This window comes from Macrobrachium nipponense, chromosome 35 (genome assembly GCF_015104395.2).
Source record: "Macrobrachium nipponense isolate FS-2020 chromosome 35, ASM1510439v2, whole genome shotgun sequence".
Lineage (NCBI taxonomy): Eukaryota > Metazoa > Arthropoda > Malacostraca > Decapoda > Palaemonidae > Macrobrachium > Macrobrachium nipponense.
In genome coordinates this window covers 34,161,277-34,186,850 of record NC_061096.1, presented here as the reverse complement: position 1 = coordinate 34,186,850, position 25,574 = coordinate 34,161,277, and the positions used below count along the sequence as shown (strand labels likewise).

At 38.6% G+C, this 25,574-nt stretch overlaps 1 protein-coding gene across 8 annotated transcripts in view; it reads left to right on the top strand.

The window, feature by feature from the left end:
* Positions 1–25,574, top strand: part of LOC135208575 (WD repeat-containing protein 7-like) — a 263,777-nt gene that overhangs the window by 62,225 nt on the left and 175,978 nt on the right. For all 8 annotated transcript variants that reach the window (XM_064240911.1, XM_064240915.1, XM_064240914.1 and 5 more), the window contains 6 exons: positions 10,544–10,634; positions 12,495–12,587; positions 13,559–13,703; positions 14,134–14,307; positions 14,747–14,967; positions 15,081–15,276. In XM_064240911.1, the coding sequence (XP_064096981.1) occupies positions 10,544–10,634; positions 12,495–12,587; positions 13,559–13,703; positions 14,134–14,307; positions 14,747–14,967; positions 15,081–15,276 (920 nt within the window). The remainder of the gene's footprint in view (positions 1–10,543; positions 10,635–12,494; positions 12,588–13,558; positions 13,704–14,133; positions 14,308–14,746; positions 14,968–15,080; positions 15,277–25,574) is intronic.

Sequence of the window (25,574 nt, the reverse complement as noted above, 5' to 3'; positions counted from 1 at the left end):
GTTACAACAGGAAGCTGGAAGTGTTCTGTTCAGTGGTCCCAGATCCCTTGGCATTGGCAGAAGATGCATTCCAACATCCCTGGGACAACCTGGAGGTGTATGCCTTCCCTCTGTTTTGTTTGATTCGTCAGGTTCTGAACAGGCTGTTGGGTTCACAGGGTCTCAGAATGACTCTGGTGGCCCCTCTGTGGCCTCAAGCGGAATGGTTTCCAGATCTGCTATCGTTGTTGTTGGAGGTTCCGAGGGAGATTCCGCCTTGGTGGCATCTCCTGTGTCAGCCGCATGCAGAAAGGTTCCACCAGTCAGTAGAATCTCTGTCTCCTCCGAGAGAGAGGCTTTTCTTAGAAGTCAGATGGGCACATGTCCAGCAGTCTGAGGAAGTCAATCTTTGTATCTTACCTAAGATGATTGTGTGGATGAGAGAATGAGTGAGTTGGCTGGCCTCCTTCTTTCTCTTGTACCTTTCCTTCTTCCTTCGGGCGGTTTAAGGAATTGATACGTCATTTGCTGGACTGGTCTGATACAGGTGAGTGAGGTAGTCATACTGGTAGTGTGGTCGTGCAGTATTTAATATCTTACCCGCTATTTAGTAGCATAGGCTCCGCTCCTGCGCAAGGAGGAGTCAGGAGTACTACTACAAACCCGTACCCTGGTTTGTTTTTTGGACTGTCACAGTTTTTCTTTGGTTCCCTATACAATGGTCATCCCATATATCATTGTATGTCTCTCAGGTTCTGAGTGGTTAGATTTTAGTGTATCTAGCTTCTCAACGGGCTTCAGTCCCTCTCTAAGAACTATTTCTTTTGAGAGCTGGACTGGCGGGTCGGCCCCCAGCTAGTCTAGGATGTCTTATACCTCCCTCCAAATATGAGTCTATCCTATTATTAAGACTGAGGGTTTGTTCGTGTATGAACAAATGACAAATTTTCTAAGACAATTTGTATTTTTCATAGCTACAAACCTGAGGTCTTAACATTATACTGCCCGCCCCTAGCCGCCCCTCTTTTTGTTAAGTCATCCTGAGTTGGGAAAGCCTGGCGTAGATGTTCGGCATTTGACCACTCTTCACCTGATCTATGCATACGTTGCCAGATACCACAAGATTCCTTGCTTTCATCTACTTTTTTACCAGATCCAGCTAGGCGCTAGAAATTATCCTATTGTTTAAGACCTCAGGTTTGTAGCTATGAAAAATACAAATTGTCTTAGAAAATTTGTCATCTCATTTCTGATGCTGCAGGGTAATGTCCTCATGCTTATACTCACTCTGTTTGGAAGAAGTGAGAACACTTTTGCTTCCTGTCTGATTATGCAGCTCGGGACTATCTATTGGTAGTCTTATTTTATACCTTTCGGGGGTAAGTTTAGATTCAGGTTCTGTGATATGGACAGTTGCAACCTCCTAACATCCATGGAGAGACTTGGGACCAGTATGTTATATGGTGGGGACGGTGAAGGGCAGTGTGATTCTTTTTGGTTGTCCTCCACTGGTTTAATCTCCCTCTTATAGCTTCCCTTGTCTTAAGCAGAAATCTCTCATAAGTCTCTTTTAGTAGGAGATTGTATATAGAGGGAATTATGGTCCAAGGGTAATTCTTTAGGAAGACACCCATAAGTAATTGGAGATATTCTTGAACATTTGGAGACTGAATAACAGTAAGTGTCTGCCCATATACTTGTTGGTTTTCTCGCATGGTTTTAGTGCCTTTCCAAAGAATGGTTAGACTTGTGGTACACATGCAGAATGTATTCCACTTACCATACATCCACAGTCATGCAAGTTCCTTCAAGAGGTTTTACTAGAAGGTATTGCTGTTCTGTGCACTTTGGGTTAGTGTGCAGCCCTCTGTAAGTTAGGTCAGGGACTTGTTGCCCATCGGTAGATGGTGTCGACTTTAGGAGCAAGACACTTCTACTGAATCAGTGATTCAAGTTAGTCCACTCTGTCAACAGTATTCCAAAGGCCAAGGACCTGTTGCTTCTTCTGGCCCAATTTCTATGCATTATAATGTTAATTCTTTATATCCCCATTCTTATCCAGTGATGTGGGGATGATAGTTAATTATGCATGCTTTTCGGTCAAGATGAATAGGCTGTGCTGCTTGAAGATTTTAGACCTCAAAGAAACTTCCTATATGGTAAGGGCTTTTCCTCATTAGGAAACATGGCCTCACGGGTTATCTTCAGATAATCCTGCTCAATTAATGTACAGTTTCAGCGTAAGAATTGCGACTTACAAATAACTTTCATTGTAAGTAATCCAGAACCAACTTTGGCTCCAGGACTGTAGGAGGGACACTGTAACCAGGAATCGTCCATTTGGTTCTTAAACCTAAGTCCAAGTTTTGGTCTTTTCCCTTTGTCATGCAACACAGAGTTTAACTAGTGTCATTACACTTTCATGCAACATAGAATGGTCAAACTACACCTGGTAAAACTTTTTAGATGTCAGGTCAGTGGAAAGACATCAGGATGCTTAACAGGTTTATTCCCAGTCAGAAACAGTCTTTGTGGGAAGTTGCTGCTTTGAGTAAATGAAACAACATATTGGTTTGATCATCCATTCTGTGGAAGGACAGTGTTGTAGCAATTGGGGATTCAGGGAGAACAACTGCCTACAAGGGCCTTTACATCCGTAAGTTTGGCACTTGGTGTGGAACACTCATTTAGCTTCCTAGCATGTAGATGAACAGGGACATCTGAATGATTACTACTACTTTGTTGGCCCTCAGGCTTGAGCAGTGGATGTTTCCTTAAATTTTGCCTAATTCAGACTCATAGACCTGCCCCTTGTATCTACTCTGAATTCCAATGAGCAATGTCAAGTTCAAGAATTGCTTAGTCTCCTGTAGAGCTCTTGTAGTAGCCTCAGGGCAAAACTTTTCAGAATTTCCAATGCTCTTGGTAGATGTCTCATTCTTCCGTTGAGAAGAAATCAACTCTACTACACAATTCCATACAGTTCCATTGATGTAGGCATCTCCTTAACTGCTTGGAGATGTTAGAATGTCCCCTCCCAATAATAAGATTTTCAAGTTGTTATAGGATCTGTCCTTAAGTTAAAACTGCCATGGCCTGGGGTCAGAAGCAGTGGTCTGTGTGTTGCTGAGGGTACCATTCTGGAGGAATTTTCAGCACCTGGAACCTTGTAGACGTCAATGTTTTCTGTTTAAGAGGAGATAAGACTTGTCACTGTGTACTTCCAAAGTTAGCGTTCCATACGTACTTTCCTCGGTATTGCATCAAGAACTTTTAGATCTTGCTGAGGACCAGCACTGTAAGGTGTTGAGATTGAAGCCCCTTCATCTCTATATCAGTCTCTCTCTGGAGTTTAGATACGGGTCTAAACTTTATTTGAATTTACTGTAAAACCTTTTATTTAGCAGTGGTTAATAAGTAAATTTGCTGTCAGCACCCTTCTTTAAGCTGGTGTAAGGGAATGCTATTTTAGCTTTCTGCCTTAGAGCTGAGGGTGATGTTAAGGCCATGCTTTACAGTTTCATGTAAGAATTCCAATTTAACCCCTTGGGGGAGAAAAAAAGGAAACTTCTCTATCCTGTTGGGCATTTAAATTTAAAGGTTAAACCCAGGACATTTTTATCATCCTTTTAGAGACCTTGAACATCTTTGTCAAAGCCTTTGGTTTTGTGGTTTTAAGAAAAACAGATGTGGTCAAAGGTTAGCCTGGAAGAGGCAAAAATCAACCTTTTGTTTTGTGGTTTTAGAAAACCTAGCTGTCTTTGCTAATGGTTAAGCTTGAAGCCAAAGTTAACTTTGTTTTGTGGTTTTAGAAAACCTAGATTGTATTTGTTGAAGGGTAAGCCTGGAAGAGGCAAAGTTAACCTTTTGTGTTGCGATTTTAGAAACTTATAATGCCTTTGCCAATGGTTAAACTTGAAGGCAAAGTAAACTTTTGTTTTGTGGTTTTAGAATGTATTTGTGAAGGTTAAGCCTGGAAGAGGCAAAGTTAACCTTTTGTGTTATGATTTTTAGAAACTTTGTCAAGGAACACAAGGTCCTTTGTGACGTAATGGATAGGCTAGTGCATGAGAGCTAGCTCCATATCCTCTTAACTTACTGAAGTTAAACATTCATAATGTGAGCAGAAGTTGTAACTTCATTTAGTTTTAAGTCAATTTGTCGCTCCAGAATAGGATTGATGTGTCACAGTAGGAGTACAATTCAGTTTTTGCCCAATCACTACCTTAAGTATACAGAATTGTGTTTGAAAACAGTAAAGCCCTTAATCCACTAATAGTAGTGGGTAGTCTTTTCCTGAACTGAAAAAGAGCAACTCTTTAGGCTCTTTTGTTTAGGAGCGTACCTTTATATTGTAAAGGTATTCATTTTAAGTGACTGTCATTTGACAGGGCTTTTGGACCCAGGCACAGGGGTCCCTCATACCGCTTGCGTTTCATGCTGGCTGAATCGAAGCGGTTTTCTCCGCAAGGTTGCTCTTTGCTGCATACATATGAGAGCTTTGCTCCCTGAATGGAATCCAACTTCTGGTGGTAGTAAAACCCACCAAGGATTCCAGATCAGGTGAGAATGTTTTGGGTTTCATATAAGAAACCTTTAGCTCGAATGGCTCAGCAGAATTTTGTCTACCTGCACTACCCACCATCCTTTTCTTAACGTGGGAATCAGCCAAATTTAACAGTAGGTAAGATTCATCTCAAATAATATAAATTTTCATAATAAAATTTATTATTTGGATACTTACCTACTGTTAAAGTAGACCCACCCAGCCTCCCCACAACTTAGTGGGCTGTCAAGGAGAATTCTGACAAGAGCTAAAACATTCGAAACACACCTGATGGAGAACAGGTAAACTAGACAGTCATCCGGGCAGCCATTCGATTTTTTTTTTTTTTGAATGCTGACTCGCCTAATCAGCGGGAAGATATAGCTAAATTTAACAGTAGGTAAGTATCCAAATAATAAATGTTATTTTGAGAATTTATATATTTTCATTTATATTAAAGTGTCTAGTTTGTTGTTTATGAAGATGAAGATCTTAATTTTTGGGAAATTTGAAAAAATATTTTTTGAAGAATTTATTTATGCAAACCAATCACTTGTAATAGCCTCATTTTGTGATCACGAAATCTCACATAAAATCCTTGACTTTTCGTGCCAAGTTAAGGAGAAAATGGTAATGGGTCTCCTTCAGCTCACTGTCTTTATACTCTGTACTTTATACATTTTTAATTTCTATTATTAATGATTTTTCTTCAATTTATCTTCACTCTGTCATTAATTGGGAACAGCATTTATTGCTTCCAGAATAAATCTTTGTATTTATTTATATTTTTAAGTATCTCAGCCTATACACAGCCTACATTACTCATATTGTTTAGATAAGAAAGAGGAAGATAAGTTAATGCTCATTATTCTGTGGTATTGAATTCCCTCCTTATAGTGAGCTCGCACTTTATAATTCAAGTCCAATAAAGCTTCCTTGAAATTTTACCCCTTGTAATTGTATACGCATTTCTTAATTGTAATACATGAAAATGGTAAATTTATGAATGAAAGACAACACAGTTATAATTGATGCCTTGGGTTCATTGCTATGTCCTATCTAGAAAGATTTTGTTTTTGACGATACAAAAACTTGCTTAGATTTGAAGTTGGTCGTAATAATCTCTTATATCAGTGGTTTTGTATTTCTTAATGTCATAGTCTTCACAGTATGGTAGCCTACGTATATGTATTTAACATCAGTTCATCAAAACTGCATATTTTCAATATGTGAGGATATTTCAATCACCGAGATGATTTTGATTAAGTTTTCTCAAGGTTCAGGTAAAAATGTTTTCTTTACTTGCATATAGACATGAGGCCACCAGTGATACACAATGCTTTCTGTATTATTTATAGGAAATTCATTAATGTCTTATTTTAGGTTAGAAATACAGTAGAGAAACATTGAGTGTATCCTGTCTCTTGGTTAAGATATCTTTGTGGAATTCTTGGGATTTTCTCAGATGTTCTATGTACTTCAGGTGTGTTATCTTGTAATGGTTTCAGTTTTATTCAAATGTTTCATTCTTGTTTTTGACATGTTCTTGACATTCAGTTAATACATTGGACCTTCTAGTTCACATGCTGAAATATCTTTACTCCTCTTACAAATTCTTTTAGAGGAACTTTACTTATCTGTTTCTGGCATGTTCTTGTTAATATACTAGTGGAAAATTGGATTGTATTTTTATGGTGTTGGTTGTACTTTCTGTTCTAAAGAATCAATGTGCTTTGTGTTTCTTGTCAACTTGTATTACAGACAGAAGCCTAATGTACAATATTTTTTGTGTTCCAGAATGTGCTTTTATGTGCAAAGGGAAGAACAACACTTGTTTTATTTTCTAATTTTGTATGTGATTTTGTATAATTAACTTTAAACACTGTATAATACTAAACTACATGTATACACTTGATGTTGCATATGAAAGTCAAAAGGTAATTTTGTTGTAAAGTATGCTAATATTATACAGCTGTATTATATATACTTACTATAAAGGCAAACATTTATCATTAGAATGTAATATCTTTTGTATATCTTACATAAGCTGGTTTGGTCATATTATCAAGTCCTTGTATCCTTTTGATTTTTTCATTACTGGTTTAAGTAATCTCTTTAAAACAGCATCATTTTCCAGGATATGCTGTGTAGCATAAGGCAGTCACTGTCTTTTAGAAAGACCAAAAGAGTAACTCATTACAACCATCAGTAGAGATTGTCTCCTCCTCATCGCAAAAGATGCCTTTCTTCCAGAAATTATCGTCCACTGGATAATATTATGTAACGCCTGTACCGCCATACTTTCCACCCTCTCGTAACAGTTGATTCAAAGTGCAACTGTGAGGTTTTCCTCCTGTTACACCTTTCAAACCTTTTACAGTCCATTTCTATTTCGGCACAGAATTTGTCCTAACATCTATATATTCAGTTCAATTCAGTATTGTAATGCAAACCCTAGGCTATCTTTTTTGTTTCTTTGTTATGAAGGGTTTCTTGGCAGGAATATAATAAAATAATATCTTGGCCTCATATAGCCTGTTATGGATCCTTGGGCATCAACTCACTTTAATAGCAATGCCGGCTGTCAAAGGAATTAGGCGGAGCTCCTTCAATGATCATCCGATGATGATATTCAAAAGCAGTGCAACCATGAAGTTGTCCTCCACTTTTTTCAATAAATTTATTATATTTCTCTTTCTTTCTGTTGCCATATCCATCTATTCATAGTTGTTCTATTTATGCCAAGCTGCTGAGCGGTATCTATGATTGAAACATTAGTCTCATGCAAGCTAATGATTGATTTTGTTGATGATTATTCAATATTATTTTATTAGTTAAGATGCTTTTATTTGGATTTGAAATATAGCTTCTTCTTTGAATCTTTTTCCCAACCATCTGGCACAAAATTTTTCAATATGCATCGCTTTTTTTCGTAATATGAATTTTCCTTTCACCGTTCTTTTTTATGTTGTTAATTGTATGATGAATAACCAAAATCCAATAAGAAAAACACAGTTAATTGTATATATCAAAGAATAGATTATTGCTCGGTGAACAAAAGCTTCTGGAACATGTTTCAAAACATTTTTGACCGAGTGTGCATATGCAGTGTATTATAAAATTCATTTGATATAGTAGTTCCTTTCTGGACGAGTGGTTTTCATGCTCGGCTGCCAATCTGGTGGTCCGAACTTCAAATCCTGGCTCACCCAACACGGAATCAGAGGAATTTATTTCTGGTGATAGAAATTCATTTCTCGATATAGTGTGGTTTGGATCCCACAATAAGCTGTAGGTCCCGTTGTTAGGTGACCAATTGGTTCCTAGCCACATGAAAATACCTAATCCTTCTGGCCAGCCCTAGGAGAGCTGTTAATCAGTTCAGTGGTCTGGTAAAACTAAGATATACTGAACTCATTTGATATAGTTCCAACTTCCAGTTTCATTCTTATTTTGTGCCATGTGTTATACATGTAGGTTGTAGTGTGATGGAAGTAGAAATGGTAGGAAAAACGTGAATTATTCCTGGAGGATAGGGAAGGAATTCTTAAATTATTTTTTTCTTAATGCCAGGTGAATCAAATTAGGATCAAAACTTGTTCATTGTCAGGAGTCGAGAAATCCCAGGTAGCCTAATGGAAGTGAATATTTGTAAGATAAAATTGGTAGCAAGGAATAAAAGTTTGCCAGAAGTAAGCAGTGAGGTAAAATAAATGCACAGTGAACCCCCTGTTATTTGCAGATTCCGGATTCACTGACTCACCTATTCGTGGATTTCTCTCTGAAACATAAATCCCGATTGTTCACGGAAAATTTGCCTATTCACGGTATTTTTCTATGAGAAATATCCACAAATTCCTGGTTTTTTTATCAATTTCATCATAAAATGCACTTTTCGGGATAAAACTATTAAGAAAACCAGGCACATATAAACATTTTTAGTGGGTTTTTCTTGAGTTTTACCTAACAAAATAAGCAGTTTTAAGCATTTTTAAGAGGGGTTTCAACTATTCGCAAATATAGGGGAACACTGTATAGGTTATAAAGTTTGCAATATCTTTTATGTCTTATCTTAACACATATGACTAGTAGGAGAATGGAAGAATGAGAGGAGTAATGTATCTTGGCTTCAGTGTAACTGATAATCTCTCATGGCCATAAAATACACTTTAAAAAGGAATTTGTTGGAATCCATTTGTATTGAAGCCACATCAATAAGGAATTTTAATCTCTATCCTGGATTATCCCATGATCCTCTCTCCTTGTCTCTTTTGCTTAAAGAACACACTGCCAAGATTACAAAAAATTGTAACCCTAGCCCCCTTTCTGTTTTTGTATATAAAGGTCCGTCAACTTCTATTATTTTCAGTTTGAACTTGAAAATGTATACGTAATGTGCTACAAAAGCACTTGTTCCAAGTCCCTAGTATTTGACTGCTTTTTTACTGTGGAATTAAGGATATATATATATACAGTGGTCCCCCCTTATTCGCAAAGGACCAGACCCCCCCCCCGTGAATAGTTAGAACCTGCGAATGTTTGGAACCCCTATAAAACCACTTAAAAGAGCTTATATTGTTAGTTAAAACTCAAGAAAAACCCACTAAAAATGTTCATAGTTGGTTTTTTTAATAGTTTTTTTACAAAAAGTGCATTTTATATGAAATTGTTCAAAAATACTAGGAATTTGTGGATATATCTCATAGAAAAATACCGCGAATGTGCGAATTTTCTGCGAATAATGCGGGGAAACGTTCCCGAGAGAAATCCGCGAATGTGTGAGTCCGCGAATCCGGAGAACGCGAATACATGGGGTCCACTGTATATATATATATATATATTATATATATATATATATATATATATATATATATATATATATATATATATATTATATATATATATATATATATATATAATATATATATATATATATATATATATATATATATATATATATATAATATATATATATATATATATATATATATATATATATATATATATATATATATATATATATATATATATATATATATATATATATATATATGTATATGTATATGTATAGTATATGTATATATATATATATATATATGTGTGTGTATATATATGTATATTATATATATATACATATATATATGTAATATATGTATATTATATATATATTATAATTATTTTATAATAATTAAATATATATATATTATAAATAGATATAATATAATATAATATATATAATACATATATATATGTATTCTATATATATTTAATATATGTTATTATTATAGATATATATATATATATTATATATATATATTTATATATATACATATATATTTGTATATACTATACATTTATAATTTTTTTTCAAGAAAAGAGGTAATTATTATTATTTGCTCTGATCATTTGGTTTTGAAGGTTTTAATTAAGGCTGCATTTGATGTCAGATGTATGTCACTGTATCATTCCCTGTTGTATATATTAACTTTACCTTCCTCTTCCAGCCTAAATAATTGTAGATGCTTTTTGTGATTCTTAATATTCTCATTTTTAGCTGTAGTAAATTGTTTTTTTTAGTATTGTATAATAAATTTTGTCCTTGTCTTATATCATGTACTTTATTCATGAAAATGTTTCTCTGTTACACCATTGTAGGAGTTGTTTTGTTCAGAGTAGTGGTTTTCTTATTTTTTGTATGAATTAGGTTTTGATGAGGTGCACCAAAGGTAGCATCGATTTTTGCAATACGTAAGATTGTATGAGCACAGTAAGACTTTATTGTACTGTGTATACTGGATATTTTTCTCTTAGTATTACTTTAGTAGATGTGTTAGTAAAATGAAATGACTTTTTATGTTAGAAATTTCAGGCTCTGTTTTGGTTATTTTTAATAGTTCTCAGTACTTTTTTGGCTGCGTAAGAAACATTGGATTTAGCTCTTAGGAATCAAATGGATTATGTGTTCTGTATATAGTTTTTTAACATTATTTTAATGCAATAATTTTTTCTTTGTTTTAGTTGTATTGTTGAAAGCCGAGCGTTTCACAACAAACAAGCAGAGAATGACAATCCTGTTAAATATGGAGTTATCCAGCCTACAACAGAAGAGGTAATGAAAAGTTTATATGTAGGTTTGTATATTGTGTTTTTCCATAGGATATTTTATCATTGTTAGGTGTTTTATATGTCACTGTTGACAGCCAGTTCAGATAAGCTTATGCTAGTATTGGCCTTACACGTGTAATAATCTCATTAGATATCATTACCAGATTTGTTTAAAATCATGTTAATGCATTTATAGTGACCTAGTTTGTATTTTTATTTTCAAGTTGATATTCTGGTGAAAAGATAGGAATAGTGGCACTCAGCATCACTTTTTTTTTTTTTTTTTTTTTTTTTTTTTTTTTACCATGGTTGGCAAAGTGATTGAACAAAGTCTCTTGTTCTTGGTTGAAAGTACAGTTGAACCTCGACATACGAAAGTCCCAACTTACGAAAAATTCAAGCTACAAAAGCAAAGACGAAGATTTTTTTTGCCTCAGCATACGAAAATAATTCAGGTTACGAAAAGGTGTTACTGTAATGTCCCGAGATTCGCCCAGACCACCGAGAACAATTTTAAAACTCGCGTGCCACCAACTGAGTAGATTCGCCACCATCCTCCCGCTCTCCCATTGGTTCCTGATGCTAGTCACTGCCATAAAATCCTGCCCTCCTATTGGTCAGCATCATGCCTCTATGTAAAGGCGTTCCTTGACCATTTTTTTGCTGCAGTGTTATCGTAAACACTGGAATTCGTTCCTTCACATATACGTATTTCGTTTGTTAACGTAAATTCGTGTTAGTGATCTTGCTTTTGTTGTACAGTAAGTTACTTTATCGTGTTGTGTGTGAACTTAATTACTTACATTATTAGCCATTGGTCCCAAGAATGTTGCTGAAGTTCATGGAAAGAAGAGGATGCTTTCTATGGAGAACGAAGATGGAGATAATCAAGAAGTGTTAATGTTTTCTGCCATTTGTTAATGTGTTTCGTAAAGTTTAGTGTTAATCTTTTATGCCATGCCATTTTTTAATGTGTTTCGTAAAGTTTAGTGTTAATCTTTTCTGCCATGCCATTTTTTAATGTGTTTCGTAAAGTTAAGTGTTCATGTTTTCTGCCATTTGTCCTCCTCTGTCACCACTTTCGGAGATCGCCTCACTTGAAAGGTAAGGTTAGGTTCCACATTTTACTACATATGTACGTACATGTACGTAAAGTATTTCTTGTACCATGTCACTAATACATTTTATTTACAGGTACGTACTACAATAAAAGTTATGTTAGGTATTGAATGGTCCAAATTGTTGTATTTCATTGTTTATTTGTTCAATTTTAAGAGATATATTTATTATAAAATTTAAAAAAATTCTTTGGTGTTTTTGTAGGGCTTGGAACCTAACTCTTCACGGCAACCAACAATTGTAAAATGTGGTTCAAGGTATGAAAAAATCAGGTTACAAAGGCCACTTCGGAACGGATTAATTTCGTATCCTGAGGTACTACTGTATTTGTTAGTTATCTTACGTATTATGTTTATTTGTTACACCAGTTAATGACCATAGTCGTGGGCCATATTATTTTATTTTTGTTTTATGTTGGTTTTGACATTTGTAAGTCTGTACATTTAGTGTATTTTCATAATGTTTTGGAGCTGCTCAGATGAAAATATTTTTAAAAACTATTACAGTTTTACCCTAAATTAGGATTAAAGGAATAATTTTATAATTTTTTTACAGTATTTTCATGTTTGTTAAATTATTGTAACATTTTATAAACAAATTTTCTGAAAGAAATTATGATATTTTTAAATTTTGCTCTTTAATCTGGCATGATTACTTGCAGAGGAAAGTATGTATCTTTTCATTTGGGGGTGTCAAAACTTTTTCAGTTGAATTAGTACAGTATTAAAGTTTTTCTCTATTTCAGAAATTAGTCAATGCTCCAGCATGGCAATTCCTAACCATCCCTGTTAACAATGGAGCAGAAAAACTTCTACTGCGAGGAGACTGTGAGGGCCAAGTAAGTACATTGTTGTACCCTTTTATTTTGAAAATTTTTTAATAGAATAAAGTATACTGTAGTATATAAGGTACATACTATATCGTAACTGTTTAGCTGCTCTGGGTGTGTAAAGTATAAGTCTGTGAGAATGAAAGTTCCAAGGAAATGTATGAGAGGAATGATTGTGCTGCTGTAAAAGGGGAGAGATGCTGGAGGTGAGTGTTAGAAGTATAAAGGCATATCATTACTAAGTAGTATAGTGTAAATGCGTAAGGTAAGGTTTTTGTTGAAAAAGTTAAGGATTAATTGAGGAAAAGCTCTGTGGGTTTTAACTAGGAAGAGGCTATAGGGATGCAGTTTTGAATTTTTCTTTTTCCTTTTCTTTTTAGAGAAATTTAAGAGTAAAGGAGAATACTTGTCCATAGTATACAGTGATCTAACTAAAGCTTAAGATAGAATTTGAGATTCAGTGTACAGTTAATTTAGATGTATTAGATTCAGTGTACAGGTAATTGAGATGTATTTGAAGGTGCGTTATTTGTTAAAAACAGAAGATTTTATAACAAATGTGAATCTTGTGTTGGGATCTGTAGACTTGAGAGTAACTGCTTCAGTGTGAAAGGGGATAAGACAAGTGTGGAATTTGCATGGCTATTTGGTATTTAATTGGATGGCATAGTGATTGAACTTGTAGACAGAACAAGTGATACATGTGCAAAGTTGTGGAGTAAGAAGAGGTCATGAGTAGGTTATCAAAAAGATGCCTGTTGGGAGTATGTAAACATGGTAAGCATACGACTATGTATAGTAATGCTTCTTCTGGAGTTGATTTTCAAAAGTAGATCTTCATGCATAATGTCTTCTTTTTCAGCGAACTGAGTTTACATATTCATGAAGTTGTTCTTTTGTATAATTGCCAATTCTTTACTATTTTATTTTATGTTAAAGACGCCAAGGCATACTAACTCGTTTTAATTTTTTTTTAAAAGGTGATGTTGTGGCGGTTAGCAGATGTGTCTGATAATCAGTTAATGCAAATTAAGCAGGTTCAACCCTTTAAAGCACTCATCTTTACACCGACATTAAATTGTTCCATAATGAAAGCTTGGGCAGCAATGACACCACCTCCAATAGGTATGTCATGACTTAGGTATTAGGTTATTTTCTAGATACAGTACCAGTGTATGAGTATTTTATAACAAGAGAATTTTTATTACATGCTCACATTCAAATAAGTGATATCTGCAAAAATAAATACACTAATTTTCTTTCATATTATGAAATATACATATGTAATTGTATCATAGCTTAATAATGTAGCAAGATGGAGTGATGGTGAAATATTGTTGGTAACCTGGGATACCATATTCAGAATTTACACTCTTAATAATAATTTTCTTTATAATTCTATACCATTCCTCTGTAGGATATTTGATTAAAGATGATTAGTATATATGTATTCTGTAATTTCTGACTCTAAATCTGAGTAAATTGTTTTCTGTGGTTTCAGTACCTTATACCTTCTCATGTGTGTTTGAATGTCTTTGTATTAATTGTTTTCCAGGTGTTTTAGACCAGTTGGAAGGTGAAAAACACCCTCCAAGAATTACAGCAAGTTTATTCTTACCGCTTCAAGGACGACTCGCATGTGGTCGTGATGATGGGTCAATTATTCTCGTACCTGCCACAGAAACTATTATGCTACATCTCTTGCATGGCAAACATCATCATTACCACAGTAAGCCTGTAATTTTTGTGTTACTGCCTTTTGATTTAGTTTTTATTTGCTTTAACATCACAATGATGTATATTATGTTTCAGTTGTTGAAAGTTTTTTGTTCAAGTCTGCTCCAGGCAAGGGTATTTGAATTTAAATGTTATGATACCAATTTATTATATTATTTGGCATATAAAATAATATTACTTTTGTATTGTGTATACAGTACATTTTTATTTGATATAACAAGGATATTGTAAATTAAGAAAACTCAATGTACTTAACTATTGGGTCAAGATAGGCAAACACTGATGAAGCACATTACATTTAACCACAGTTCAAGACATTCTAAGTAACTGAAAGCAAAGAATTACTTCGAAATGAAAGGAAACAGATGTTTAACATGTTTTTTATCACAATAAAGTTTAAATTATTTTGAGTTTTTTTTACTTTGTTGCAGATTGGGCTCAACCAATGGTATTGCGTGGCCATCAGGGACGAGTCAATTGTCTTTTGTATCCTCATGGTGAAAGTCCACGTTATGACATGTCTCATTTGGTTTCTGGTGGTATTGATTTTTCTATCAATGTTTGGGACATGTACACGGGCAATTTGGTTCATCGATTTGTTGTTCAAGCTGGGCAAATCTTGCAACTATTAGTGCCACCACCAACATGTATGGTAAGTCTCCCATATGTGATGGTTCTCACTCTCATGTGTTTTGTATAAAGGTTACTTATGAACTTATGTTACTTAGATTTGTCTTTATATCTAAAACTGCTTCCTTTTTGCAGCCTCGCATCCAGAATTGCATTTGTAGTGTATCAGAAGATCACAGCGTTGCGTTACTCAGCATTAAGGAACGAAAACTTGTTTTGCTAGCATCTAAGCACTTATATCCAGTGAGCACAGTGAAGTGGCGACCAGAACATGACTTTCTTATTGTTGCAACACAAGATGGCTCTGTCTATGTCTGGCAAATGGAAACTGGTAAGAGCACTTTGATTTTACAGTTTTATCTTTCTTTCATATACAGTGTTTCATGCTGCTCTTATACAGGTAGTTTATGCCAGCTGGTAGAGAAACTGTCTTGAAAATGTAGCATTTAGTTATTGTTACTTGCCAACTAACTCTGTCCCGTTTGATGTTACCAGTGTTGTTAAATTAAACTTTGTTCATATACGAAACATACCTTCGGTCTTAACATTAGGATAAATACTCAGCGCCAGCTGGAAACCGGTAAAGTTTAAAATAATTGTGTATGCAAGGGACTATTGGCATCTGTGCTTTGTCACGAGACATGTGGACCCACCCACATACCCCTCATTAACTCGTGACCCTGTTAGTTATTTTCTTACCGCCTTTAAGAGAGGACGTGCCTTGCTCCGTCCTTTTAAAGCCGGTTTAGTTTGCCCCCTGTTGTTTTCAATTTGCTGTTTGGAATTCCCGAGTATGTGAACATGAAGCCTTCTCATGCTGCGAGACTTCCTGGGTATTGCAAGAAGCAGATAAATGCCCTGATGTTTTCTTCGACGATTTCAATGTCGAGGTACTCATCGTATAGTAAGTCGTAGGTGCTTCAAGCCAGGACCAGTACGGTGTGAGCACAGAAACTTTTAAGGTACAGTTAATTCGTTACCTGTGCTTTGGAATATCACATATTCATATGGATTGCCTGTAAATCCAAAGCTTTGTTGTATCTGGATGTGCTTTGGGAAGTAATTATGACTAATTGTGCTCCTTTCCCTGCGGGGAGAGGTGTGCATCGACATCTTGTTTTCGTTCCAGATAGTACGTGGGTAGAGATGATGCATGTGTGCGGTCGGCGTTAGGCTTATCAGGAGAACCAACCCAAGGAGGACAGTTGGTTTGCTGTATAACGTTGTGTGGCCATCCAGGGTCCCACGTGATGGATGCCCCTTTTTTCCTGATGTGCACTGAATGGCGGTCGGATGCATCGCCATCTGTAAAGAAACATAGTGCAACACGGCAGACTTTAATGTCAGGTTGCTATGCCTACAAGAATAACATCAACAGCCTTGCACTTCTGGTAGGGTGGTGGCTTCGCATTCGAGATGCTCAGTGATGTCATAAACATGGCGACCGCCATGACGTCACTTCACAGCTGCGGCCTACACGAAGACATGCTTCCATTTTCATTTTGAGGTACAAGAGTACTTTACAACTATGCTTTCAGATTTGGAGATTTTTAATGCACATTGTTTTTGAGAGAAATTACAAGCGTTAGGAGATATAAGTCACAAAATGGAAAAGACACAAGTCTTTCCTCTGTATCCTTCCACTTAGGCGTCAACAAGCCTAGGTGACTGGCTTTGACGTCAGTGCGTTCTCCTGCCAATCCTGGAAGGATAGGGACTTCGTAGCTGATCCTCGAGCCAAGAGGAGAAGTTTCTTCTTCATCTTCGAGCCAGGATTGTTACATCCCTATTATATGAAAGCACAAGAAGTAGTTGTAATTGTCGAACAAGTGAATGATGGAAGCTTAGTCTAGTGTGGCTGCTGTGAAGAGTTGGAAAAGGCTAGAATCAGGGACTTCGTGACTGATCCTCGTGCCAAGAGGAGAAGAATAATTTCTTCTTCATCTTTGAGCCAGGTCTGTCACATCCTTGTAAAGTAGAAATGCCACAGAAGGTTGGGTCTCTTGATCTTGGCTGCAAGAGTACCATCTACAGCCTCACGCTTCCATCAAGCGTGATGACGTCATAGCCAAAACTGCTTGCAAAATGGCGGTAGTCATGACGTCACAGCCTACTGATTCTCGATTTACTTCGCTAACTCCGGAACCACATACGCTTTCTGACTCATTGGTACACACAGTTATGAAGAATAAATAAGATCATCTAGAGGTGAAAATTGCTAAGAAAGACAAAAAGAAAAGGCGTGATTCATCTTCTTCCTCTAGATGGTGACAGTCAAGCTTGGGAGGATACGGGATTTCATGACTGATCCTCGGGACAAGAGGAGAAGAGTTAATTCTTCTTCATCTTCGAACCAGGACTGTCACAGCCCAATCAGCAAGAAAGTCAAGAAGCCAGTAGCTGGTAAGCTCAAAGCAAGTGGACTAAGCCGTTTACAAGAGTCCGAACGATCGAAAGCGTCAACGGTCGCTGGGCTAGCGGCCGACGCGGAGTTGCCAGTGGTGACTACAAAGAGTCTAAGAGAGACTACAATGCCGTTGGTGAACTTGATACATATGCCGATGCTTTTACAAACGTTTTCCATGGACTCTAGATGTCAGAGTAATGCAATATGATAAAATTGCTCTCATATTTGTATATAGTATTGCAAATAGATACCTTCTCAAATCCTACTGACTATTCGAGATCGAGCCATCAGTGTCCATTAAAGATCAAAGATGCTGCAGCCTTATGGTCGGACGGCCATGACGCACCCGGACGTCTGTCAGAGGGTAGGAGTGAGTTAACGTCTCCTGTGGCTGAACACAGTGCGTTAGAATTGAAGGAAAGAGAAAACAAAGAGTTTCTGGCTTCGTATGCAGAGGTGATTGATTTGATTAGTCAATTCAATAACCTTTTTGGGAGCACGGAGACACCTGCCAGCATGCATCCCCTGGGGATTGACATGGTGTTTGGTTTGAAAAAGGATACGAAAGTGTATGAATTATCTTGTTCAAGTCATGTAGAGTCCGTTTTACAACACCTAAAATGCACGGATTGATGGAAGGATATGGATACCTCTTAGTAATCGTATACAGCCTGAATGGTGGGAATTAGCATACTTTGGGTTGACCCCAGAGAACTTCAAACCTTTAGAGGTAAGAAGAATTCTCATGTTTTATATACTTGTTGGTATAATCTGGTTTCTTCCAATAAGAATATTGACCAAACACTTTGACTCTTACACAAGTAGTTAAAGTTAATCAAAAGATTGGTTCCTTCGAAAGTACTGTAGAACCATTCTTCTTAATGAAATCGCATGGAAACTTAAGTCGAAAGGGAAAGGTGAACGTCTTTCTTTCGCCACTTAAGGTAGCCAAGCTTAAATAGGGCACTCTTAACCAAAGATGCTATAGCCAGGCTAATTGGGTCTTACCTTTTAGCCTAACAAGTGGTTATATTCGTAGCCTATTCCAGCCAGTCCGAGTCTACTGCTACTATCTTAGTTAATCTGAGTAGTAGTTCTTAGCTTAGACTCTCCGAACTAACTGGTTTGGGTATGCATGTGCTGGCTTGGACTAGGTAATGGTTGCGGTTTAGTTTTTGAACCTGCATTTACTATCTTAGATTAGTCTGAGTGGTACAATTCTTAGTTAGCTTAGCCTGGTCTGCTTAGCCTAACTCATAGGTTAGATGGTTCCAACATACATGTCGTACATGTACTTAGCTTAACAGTGGGTTGATGACTTAACATGGTCTGGCTGCTTGAACATGCCTTTACTATCTTAGATTTGGTGAATTAGTAAGGTTATAAGTATAGCCGAGCATAGGCTAGTGCCTAGGCTACCCATTCGAAACACTTTTACCACCTCAGTTTAGAAGGTTGTGGTTGTAGCCTAGCATGTATAGCCCAATCTTTCTAGAATGACTTTACCCTAACCTAACTCATTTAGTTTCTAGATTAAGCTAGTCTATACTAGCCTAGCCTAGTTAAGAGTACATCTCTGATGGACTTAACCTACCCTAAGTGATGGAGGAGTTAGCCTAGCCTAATGGGAAGAGTTAACATAGCCTAACCTAAGCAAACCAGGGTCCTAGCCTAATTGGAAGACTAGTCCAAGTGGTTGTTGGCTAGGTTAAGCTAGAATCTGCAAATGGGTCTCTTCCATACTGGTCTAGTTTCTATATTGAAGTCATGAACCTAACATAGAGAGTTCGAGCTTCAGTTAGCCAGAGCAAGGCATTAGAACCTCATCATATCCGGAAGGGGAAGGTGGGGAGTTTTCCATTCTTCAAGAGTGAGTTGGGGTGAAGTGACGGGGCTAGGTTACTCAAGAATAGCACCATGATGGTTTCTGGCAATATAGGATTTCCCTTTGGAGGGTAGCATGTGGAACATATGCCCGTATATTGTAACAGGTCACCGCATAAGGTGTTTCGTGGTTGGGAAGTAACATTACTTGTGGAAAAATGAGCCATGTCCTGTTAACAGATTAATTCCTTGGAGAGGAGGATAATTAAGACGTGTCTGAATAGAATATATTATCATAGGACATTCTCTTGGGGTTTTTCCTATGATATAGTCCATATAATTGGAGATTTTAAGTGTATCTTAGTTTTTACAAAAACACTGAGCTGTTTAATAGCTCTCCTAGGAATGAGGGCTGGCCTGAAGGATCTGATATTTTTTACGTGGCTAGGAACCAATTGGTTACCTAGCAACGGGACCTGCAGCTTATTGTGGGATCCGAACCGCACTATATCGATAGATTAATTTCTATCACCAGAAATAAGTGTGTCTGATTCCACGTTGGCTGAGATGGGAGTTGGCCCTCGGACCATCAGTTTGGCAGATGAGTGCACAAACCACTCATCCAGAGAGGAACTCGTGTAATGGAAAAACCATGTAAGAGCTGTCTCAGGGGTTTCACCCTTCGAGGAGCCTGAGGATTCCATTTGCTATACTGGAACAACCTGGAGGTTACGCAAACTCTAGGTTCTACATGTTCCTCCATGTACCGAACGGAAGGATGGGTTCCAGTAATTAAGGAGCACCCAGGATGAGTGACTGATAAAGTTTATCGTAGCACAATCATCGCTACCAGGTTCGCGTGGGGAAGAGGCACCACCGATAGGTAGAATTAATATCTCAAGGTCTGGAGGTTGCACAGTATCCCTTTTTGAACTAATAGTTTCAAGATTTTGGGTGTAGAGTGTCACCTCGGGTGTAACACGACTCTAAAGGTTGTTAGCTCACATATACAGAATGACTCTTTGGCCATGACTGCCTGTATAGTGGAGGTTTCTGTCCATTAAAGGCATTCGGTCAGTAGACAATGATCTGGTGGAGAGGTTGTCAGAACAGAGGGAAGTCCCTCGGTAATTACATGTATGGTGATATACATTGGACTGGTGATTGGGCATGTGAATATCACTTCACACTGAGTAATCTTCAGATGAATTAGGTGCAGTGAACTGGCTGGGGCACATAAGAACTCCAATCTGATAAGTGAAAACATACTCTGTATCAGAGTAGACTTGATGGATTACCACCAGGCGCACACACCAGTCACATTACAGGAAACTGACTGTGGATGGGGGTCTTCCTCTGACCTTGGTAGAGTGGGAGTACTCAATAACCAGGTTTTTTACGTAGACTCAAAAGTAGATTGGAACATCAGTTCCAATTTGCCCCAGAATCCAGGGTAATGAGTCAATGCAGCACAGGTCATGATGACAGGTACCTTTCTTAGTCACGCTCAGTATGGTGGGAGTATGTGTGAGGGACCTTCAGCAGGGCTGGCTTTGACTTGTCAAAGTACTCTGTGGTTATAGAAAGAACTACGTCACCTAGAACATAAAGGTGGTAGACGTAAAGGAACAGGCCAAACAGAGGCGATCATTCAGGCCAACTCCTTGTTTGTCAAGTTGTACCAATGAGGTTATACAGAAGAGAAGGTCATCAGAGGAATATGGGCCTTCTGGCATTTAAGAACATATCTGTTAAAATGATTGTGACAGTTGGTCTGTGACTGTATCGAAGCTCAAAATTGAGCAATGTTAAGGTGTCTGTCTGTTCATTGAAATTTGAGAGTGGGTTCTTTGTTATGAAAAAACACTTTGTTCATGAAACTTACCTGTCAGATATATATATAGCTGTATTCTCCGAAGTCCGACAGAATTTCAAAACTCCCGGCACACGCAGTGGGCGGCCAGGTGGTTAGTACCCATTCCCGCCGCTGGGAGGCGGATATCAGGAATCATTCCCATTTTCTATTCAGATTTTTCTCTGTCGCGGTAGTGAAAACACCTGTTTCCATTACCTCCGCCTAGGATTTTGAAACTTCATTAGCCGCTTAAGTATCCTACTTATTTTTTTTGAATGATTGACTTGGATTTGTGGCTAGGCATACGCTATCATAAATTAATTTAAATTTTTTCATTGCATATGATGTCTGAATCTAGTTAGCCTAGTTTCAGACTTTGTTGTCTGCAACGGGTAAGGGGAGGCTACCGAAACCTTCGGTAGACACTCGCTTAGTATACATGACGTTTACATGTTTTTCTTTGTTGAGAGATCAATGTAATTAGTGTAATGTTGACTGATTCCGAAAGAGACGTATGATTCGTATGTACGCAAATTAGAGCGTGATAGAATCAGGAGGTCTTCCTCCACAGTAACAGAAGTTAGGATAATGAACCTACTAACCTCCAGTAGACTTTATTTTGCCTAACCCTGTGGTATGGCTTACGGGCCTAGAGGAAGTTCTGTGAGAAGTAATGCCCTTTCTATTATGGTGGATACATCAAGTAAGCTTGAAAAAGTGCTCGCTCTCCAATCAGTGTTGTGAGTGTAGTGATGTTGATTTTGCCCCTAGTGTTGTGGAGGGGCGTCAGATCGGTCCCTATAACGCCTCTAGGTCTAAACCTCTGTCGGTACTGCCAGGACCAGGGGGCAAGTTGAAAACCGAAGGAGGGTTACGGGAACCCCCCCCCCACCGATCTGGCGTCCCTTCGGCCGGATAAGGCTGCCAAAGATCGTGCACGTGCACGAATCATGAAAGATTGCTTCTCGTCCTCCTGAGGCGTCCTCCCCGCAAGGTGGAGCTCTCGAAAGGACTCGCGCCCTCTAAAAAAGAAGCTTCAGAGAAGAGGATGCTTCACGACCTCTCTCTCGTCAGGAGGGAGCGTCAGAGTACTGATCTGGCGTCCCTTCAGCTTGACTTAATATCGATAAGCGTGACAAAGACGCAAAATGTTCGCACAGGCGGCTGTCGTCTTGGTCAAGAGATTAAAAATTTCCTTAAGGCAGGACCCTCACAAGGACGCCTTTCGAGACATTCAACGCTCTATCGAGAGGAAGGAACGTCTTTACTCTTGTAGCAAGGATTGTTTTTCTTGCTTTCCAAGACGCTCCACCTTCACAATTTGCCTCATCGAAGGCCAGGAAGGCCCCTGGCTTCGTTAAGATGGCCACTTCGCTCTCTGCGAAGAGAGCGTTTAAGAGAGTCCAGGATTGGATGGATTCAAGGAAGGTTAAAGGGAAGACTTCGTTTGCACTTCCTCCATCTAGACTGAAAGGGAGAGCTGGTATCTGGTACGAAACAGGAGAAGAAGCAGGATTGAAAGCACCGTCTTCTTCTCAAGGAGATTTCGCCAATTTGGTGGACGCTCCAAGGAGGTCTTATTTGTCATCGGCTAAGGTTTCCTCCTCCCCTCATGGCGCTATGTATACGTTATGTGACGTTCGCTTTACTACGAAACGGGATATTGTTCAAGCTCATAAGCTGACGTCCGGCAAGCTGATTTGCATAGTCAAACAGCTCGCCAAGACGCATCTTACTCGTCCCTAAGGGACGCTCTGTCAGCGGACAGAGATGACACTGGACAGACTATCCTAGTTTTCGACAGGAGAAGGGCAAAGAATTCCTCATACCCAAGAACACACAGGCGTCCCTTTTAAATGCCCTTCTGCAGTGTCGATGAGCGTGACAAAGACGCAAGATGTCGCACAGCCGGCCGTCGTTTTTGTCAAGAGTGGCGAACGTCCTTAAGACTCGTCCTGATGACGATCACCGTACTTATGCTTAGGACGCTCGCGTTTCATGAGCGGCTCTCCCTCGCCAGGAAGCCTCTCAAGTTACTCGTGTTGACGCACGTCACTTCACTATGACGCTTCCCTTGATGTTCGTCGCTCTTCTATTCCGGACGCTCTTCAAGACGCTCAAAGAATGCAATCAGGAACGTTCGGCAAGCACCTCGCGACGATGCCTTTCGGAACGCTCGGCGTTCCTTTTTTGAGCGCGTGTCTGGATATGTTCATTTGCATTACTAAGACGCAAGATGTTGCACAGGCGGCCACCGTCTTTGTTAGAAGGTAACGAAAGTCTTTAAGGCCGTCTTGGAGACGATAGCCTTACGTCTTCCTATAGTGCTCTCACACTTCAGGAGCAGCGTGCGGCTCTCCAGGACGCTTTTCGGGTGGCCTTTCAGAAGACGCTCGACGTCATAAACATTGATAAGCTTTTTGGAAGACGCTCGATGTCTTACACATCTGGACGCTCGCCAGGACGCTAGCAGAGGACGCTCGCCAGGACGCTTAGCGAGGACGCTTTTGAAGACGCTCGGCATCCTACACGTCATGACGCTCGGTAGAGCACTTGCCAGGACGTTCTTCAGAACGATAGGCGTCCTACGCATCAAGACGTTAGGCAGGATTCCTGCCAAGAACACTCTTCAAGAGGCGTCGTCGAATAGTGGAAGGAGTTTGGTCTCGTCAAGATCTACTTCGCTTTCTACGAAGGGAGCGTTCAATAGAATCCATCACTTGATGAATTCCAGGAAAACTGTAAGCAGATTTCGGTGTCATAAAACGCCTCGTCTGCTTTCGGGATTGCGCTGCCGAAGGGGAACATTAAGGTCCTTCCTGTCGTAAGCCCAGTCTCTAATCAGGAATCCTGCCCCTTCCTCGATTTCTGCGGGAATCGGGAAGGCTATATGCTCGAATTCCTGGATTACTTCCGTCATGCAATTGGGTTAGTTCTCATTGACAAAGTTCTTAATAACATTTTATCGCATAAGCGGATAAGTAACAAAATTTCGAAAGAGCTCTCATTCATTAGTCAGAGGCTCATCCAGGAAAAAGACTTAAGACTACGTCCATGAAGTCTTATGTCAAATATCATAAGAAGCTTGAACTTTCCTTTTCGATCTTCGGTTCTCACTTGAGGATTTCCATTTGAATAATATTATTCCTTTTCTTGGCAAAGAGAATGAAGACAGTCGATTTCCATTCTCTCTCTCTTCCTCGTCGAGGAAAGAATGTAGTAGAGAATTAGATGTTCAAGTGACTACAATACTTATGTATTTTATCTTCGCGTCATATTACTAATGTAAAGTTCAAGTCATATACGATATCGTAGTTACCTCTACAGATGGCAACCGAAAGGACTGTATATTTTAATGTATTTAATCGGTCCGTCCTGCAAACTTCCAGGAGTTTCCGGTGTAAGGACAATGCTTGAAGGTATTGTTACAACAACACCAACTCAGCTTCTGCATGTAGCGAATTATGTTTCGCTTAAATATGCCTGCTTGAGAATTTTCTTATGATGATAATAGTAACCGAAAACCATATTCCTTCGTAGAGAGAGTAGCTGGTAACTCAGGCAGAATAGTGCGAAACGAGAGGTTGCTGTCATTGTGGATGACGCAGTATATTTAATCGGTACTCCCGGCAACTTTCCAGGAGTTTCCGATTTAACATTTGGTTAATTAAGCGTAATGTTACGACAACACAAAATCAGCTTCTGTATTAGCGAATTCTGTTTCGCTTAAATATGCCAACTTGAGAGTTTCTGTTCAATTAATGGAAAATCTATTCCTTAGATGAATAGAATAGCTGGCAACTCGGCATAAGACTGCGAGAAGGTGAACATAAGCTGCCTGTAACTGTCACAGTGTCTCACACTGTCACCAATTCAGTGTTAGGTAGCTCGTTGTACTGCTCAGTCGGTTACGTCTCTCTCTCCCGCGGGATTGATTTACGAACCGTATCTCTGCCCTACAATCATGACTTTCGCCTCGGGTTGAGGGGATTTCTGGTAATCATGAATAAACGACTTCCTTTTGCTAAGAAATTTTCAACAGAGATATCTCTTAGACATGTTCGGCGCTGCTTACCGCACTGTAACAGAATTCTGTACGTCTACCGCAGCATAGCACTATAATAATGCTCTCCTGCTTATGCAAAGCGCAGCCTTATTAGGGAAGGAAGCATGCTTAGTGAGGGAATGGATGAGTCTGCTGGGGACCATTTCCTCGCTGGAGAAGCTTGTTTCCCTGAATAGACTGCAATTCAGACCTCTACAGTTTTTCCTACAGGAGAACTGAAATAACATCAAAGATCTAGAGATAATTCTAAACGTCTCTCAATGGGTTAAGGATCACCTCAGGTGATACTGAGAGGGAGCCAGGCATCCGGACAGAGGTCCTGGCACATAATCTAAAAGAATTGGAAGCAATTTGGTTGGCTCTCCAGTTCCTCGAAGAGTGAGGTTTTGGTCGAGTGGTCCAAATCATCTCAGATAATTCCGCAGCTCTCTCATATCCCAAGAAAAGAGAGATGGTTATCGGCATAGGCACGGAACG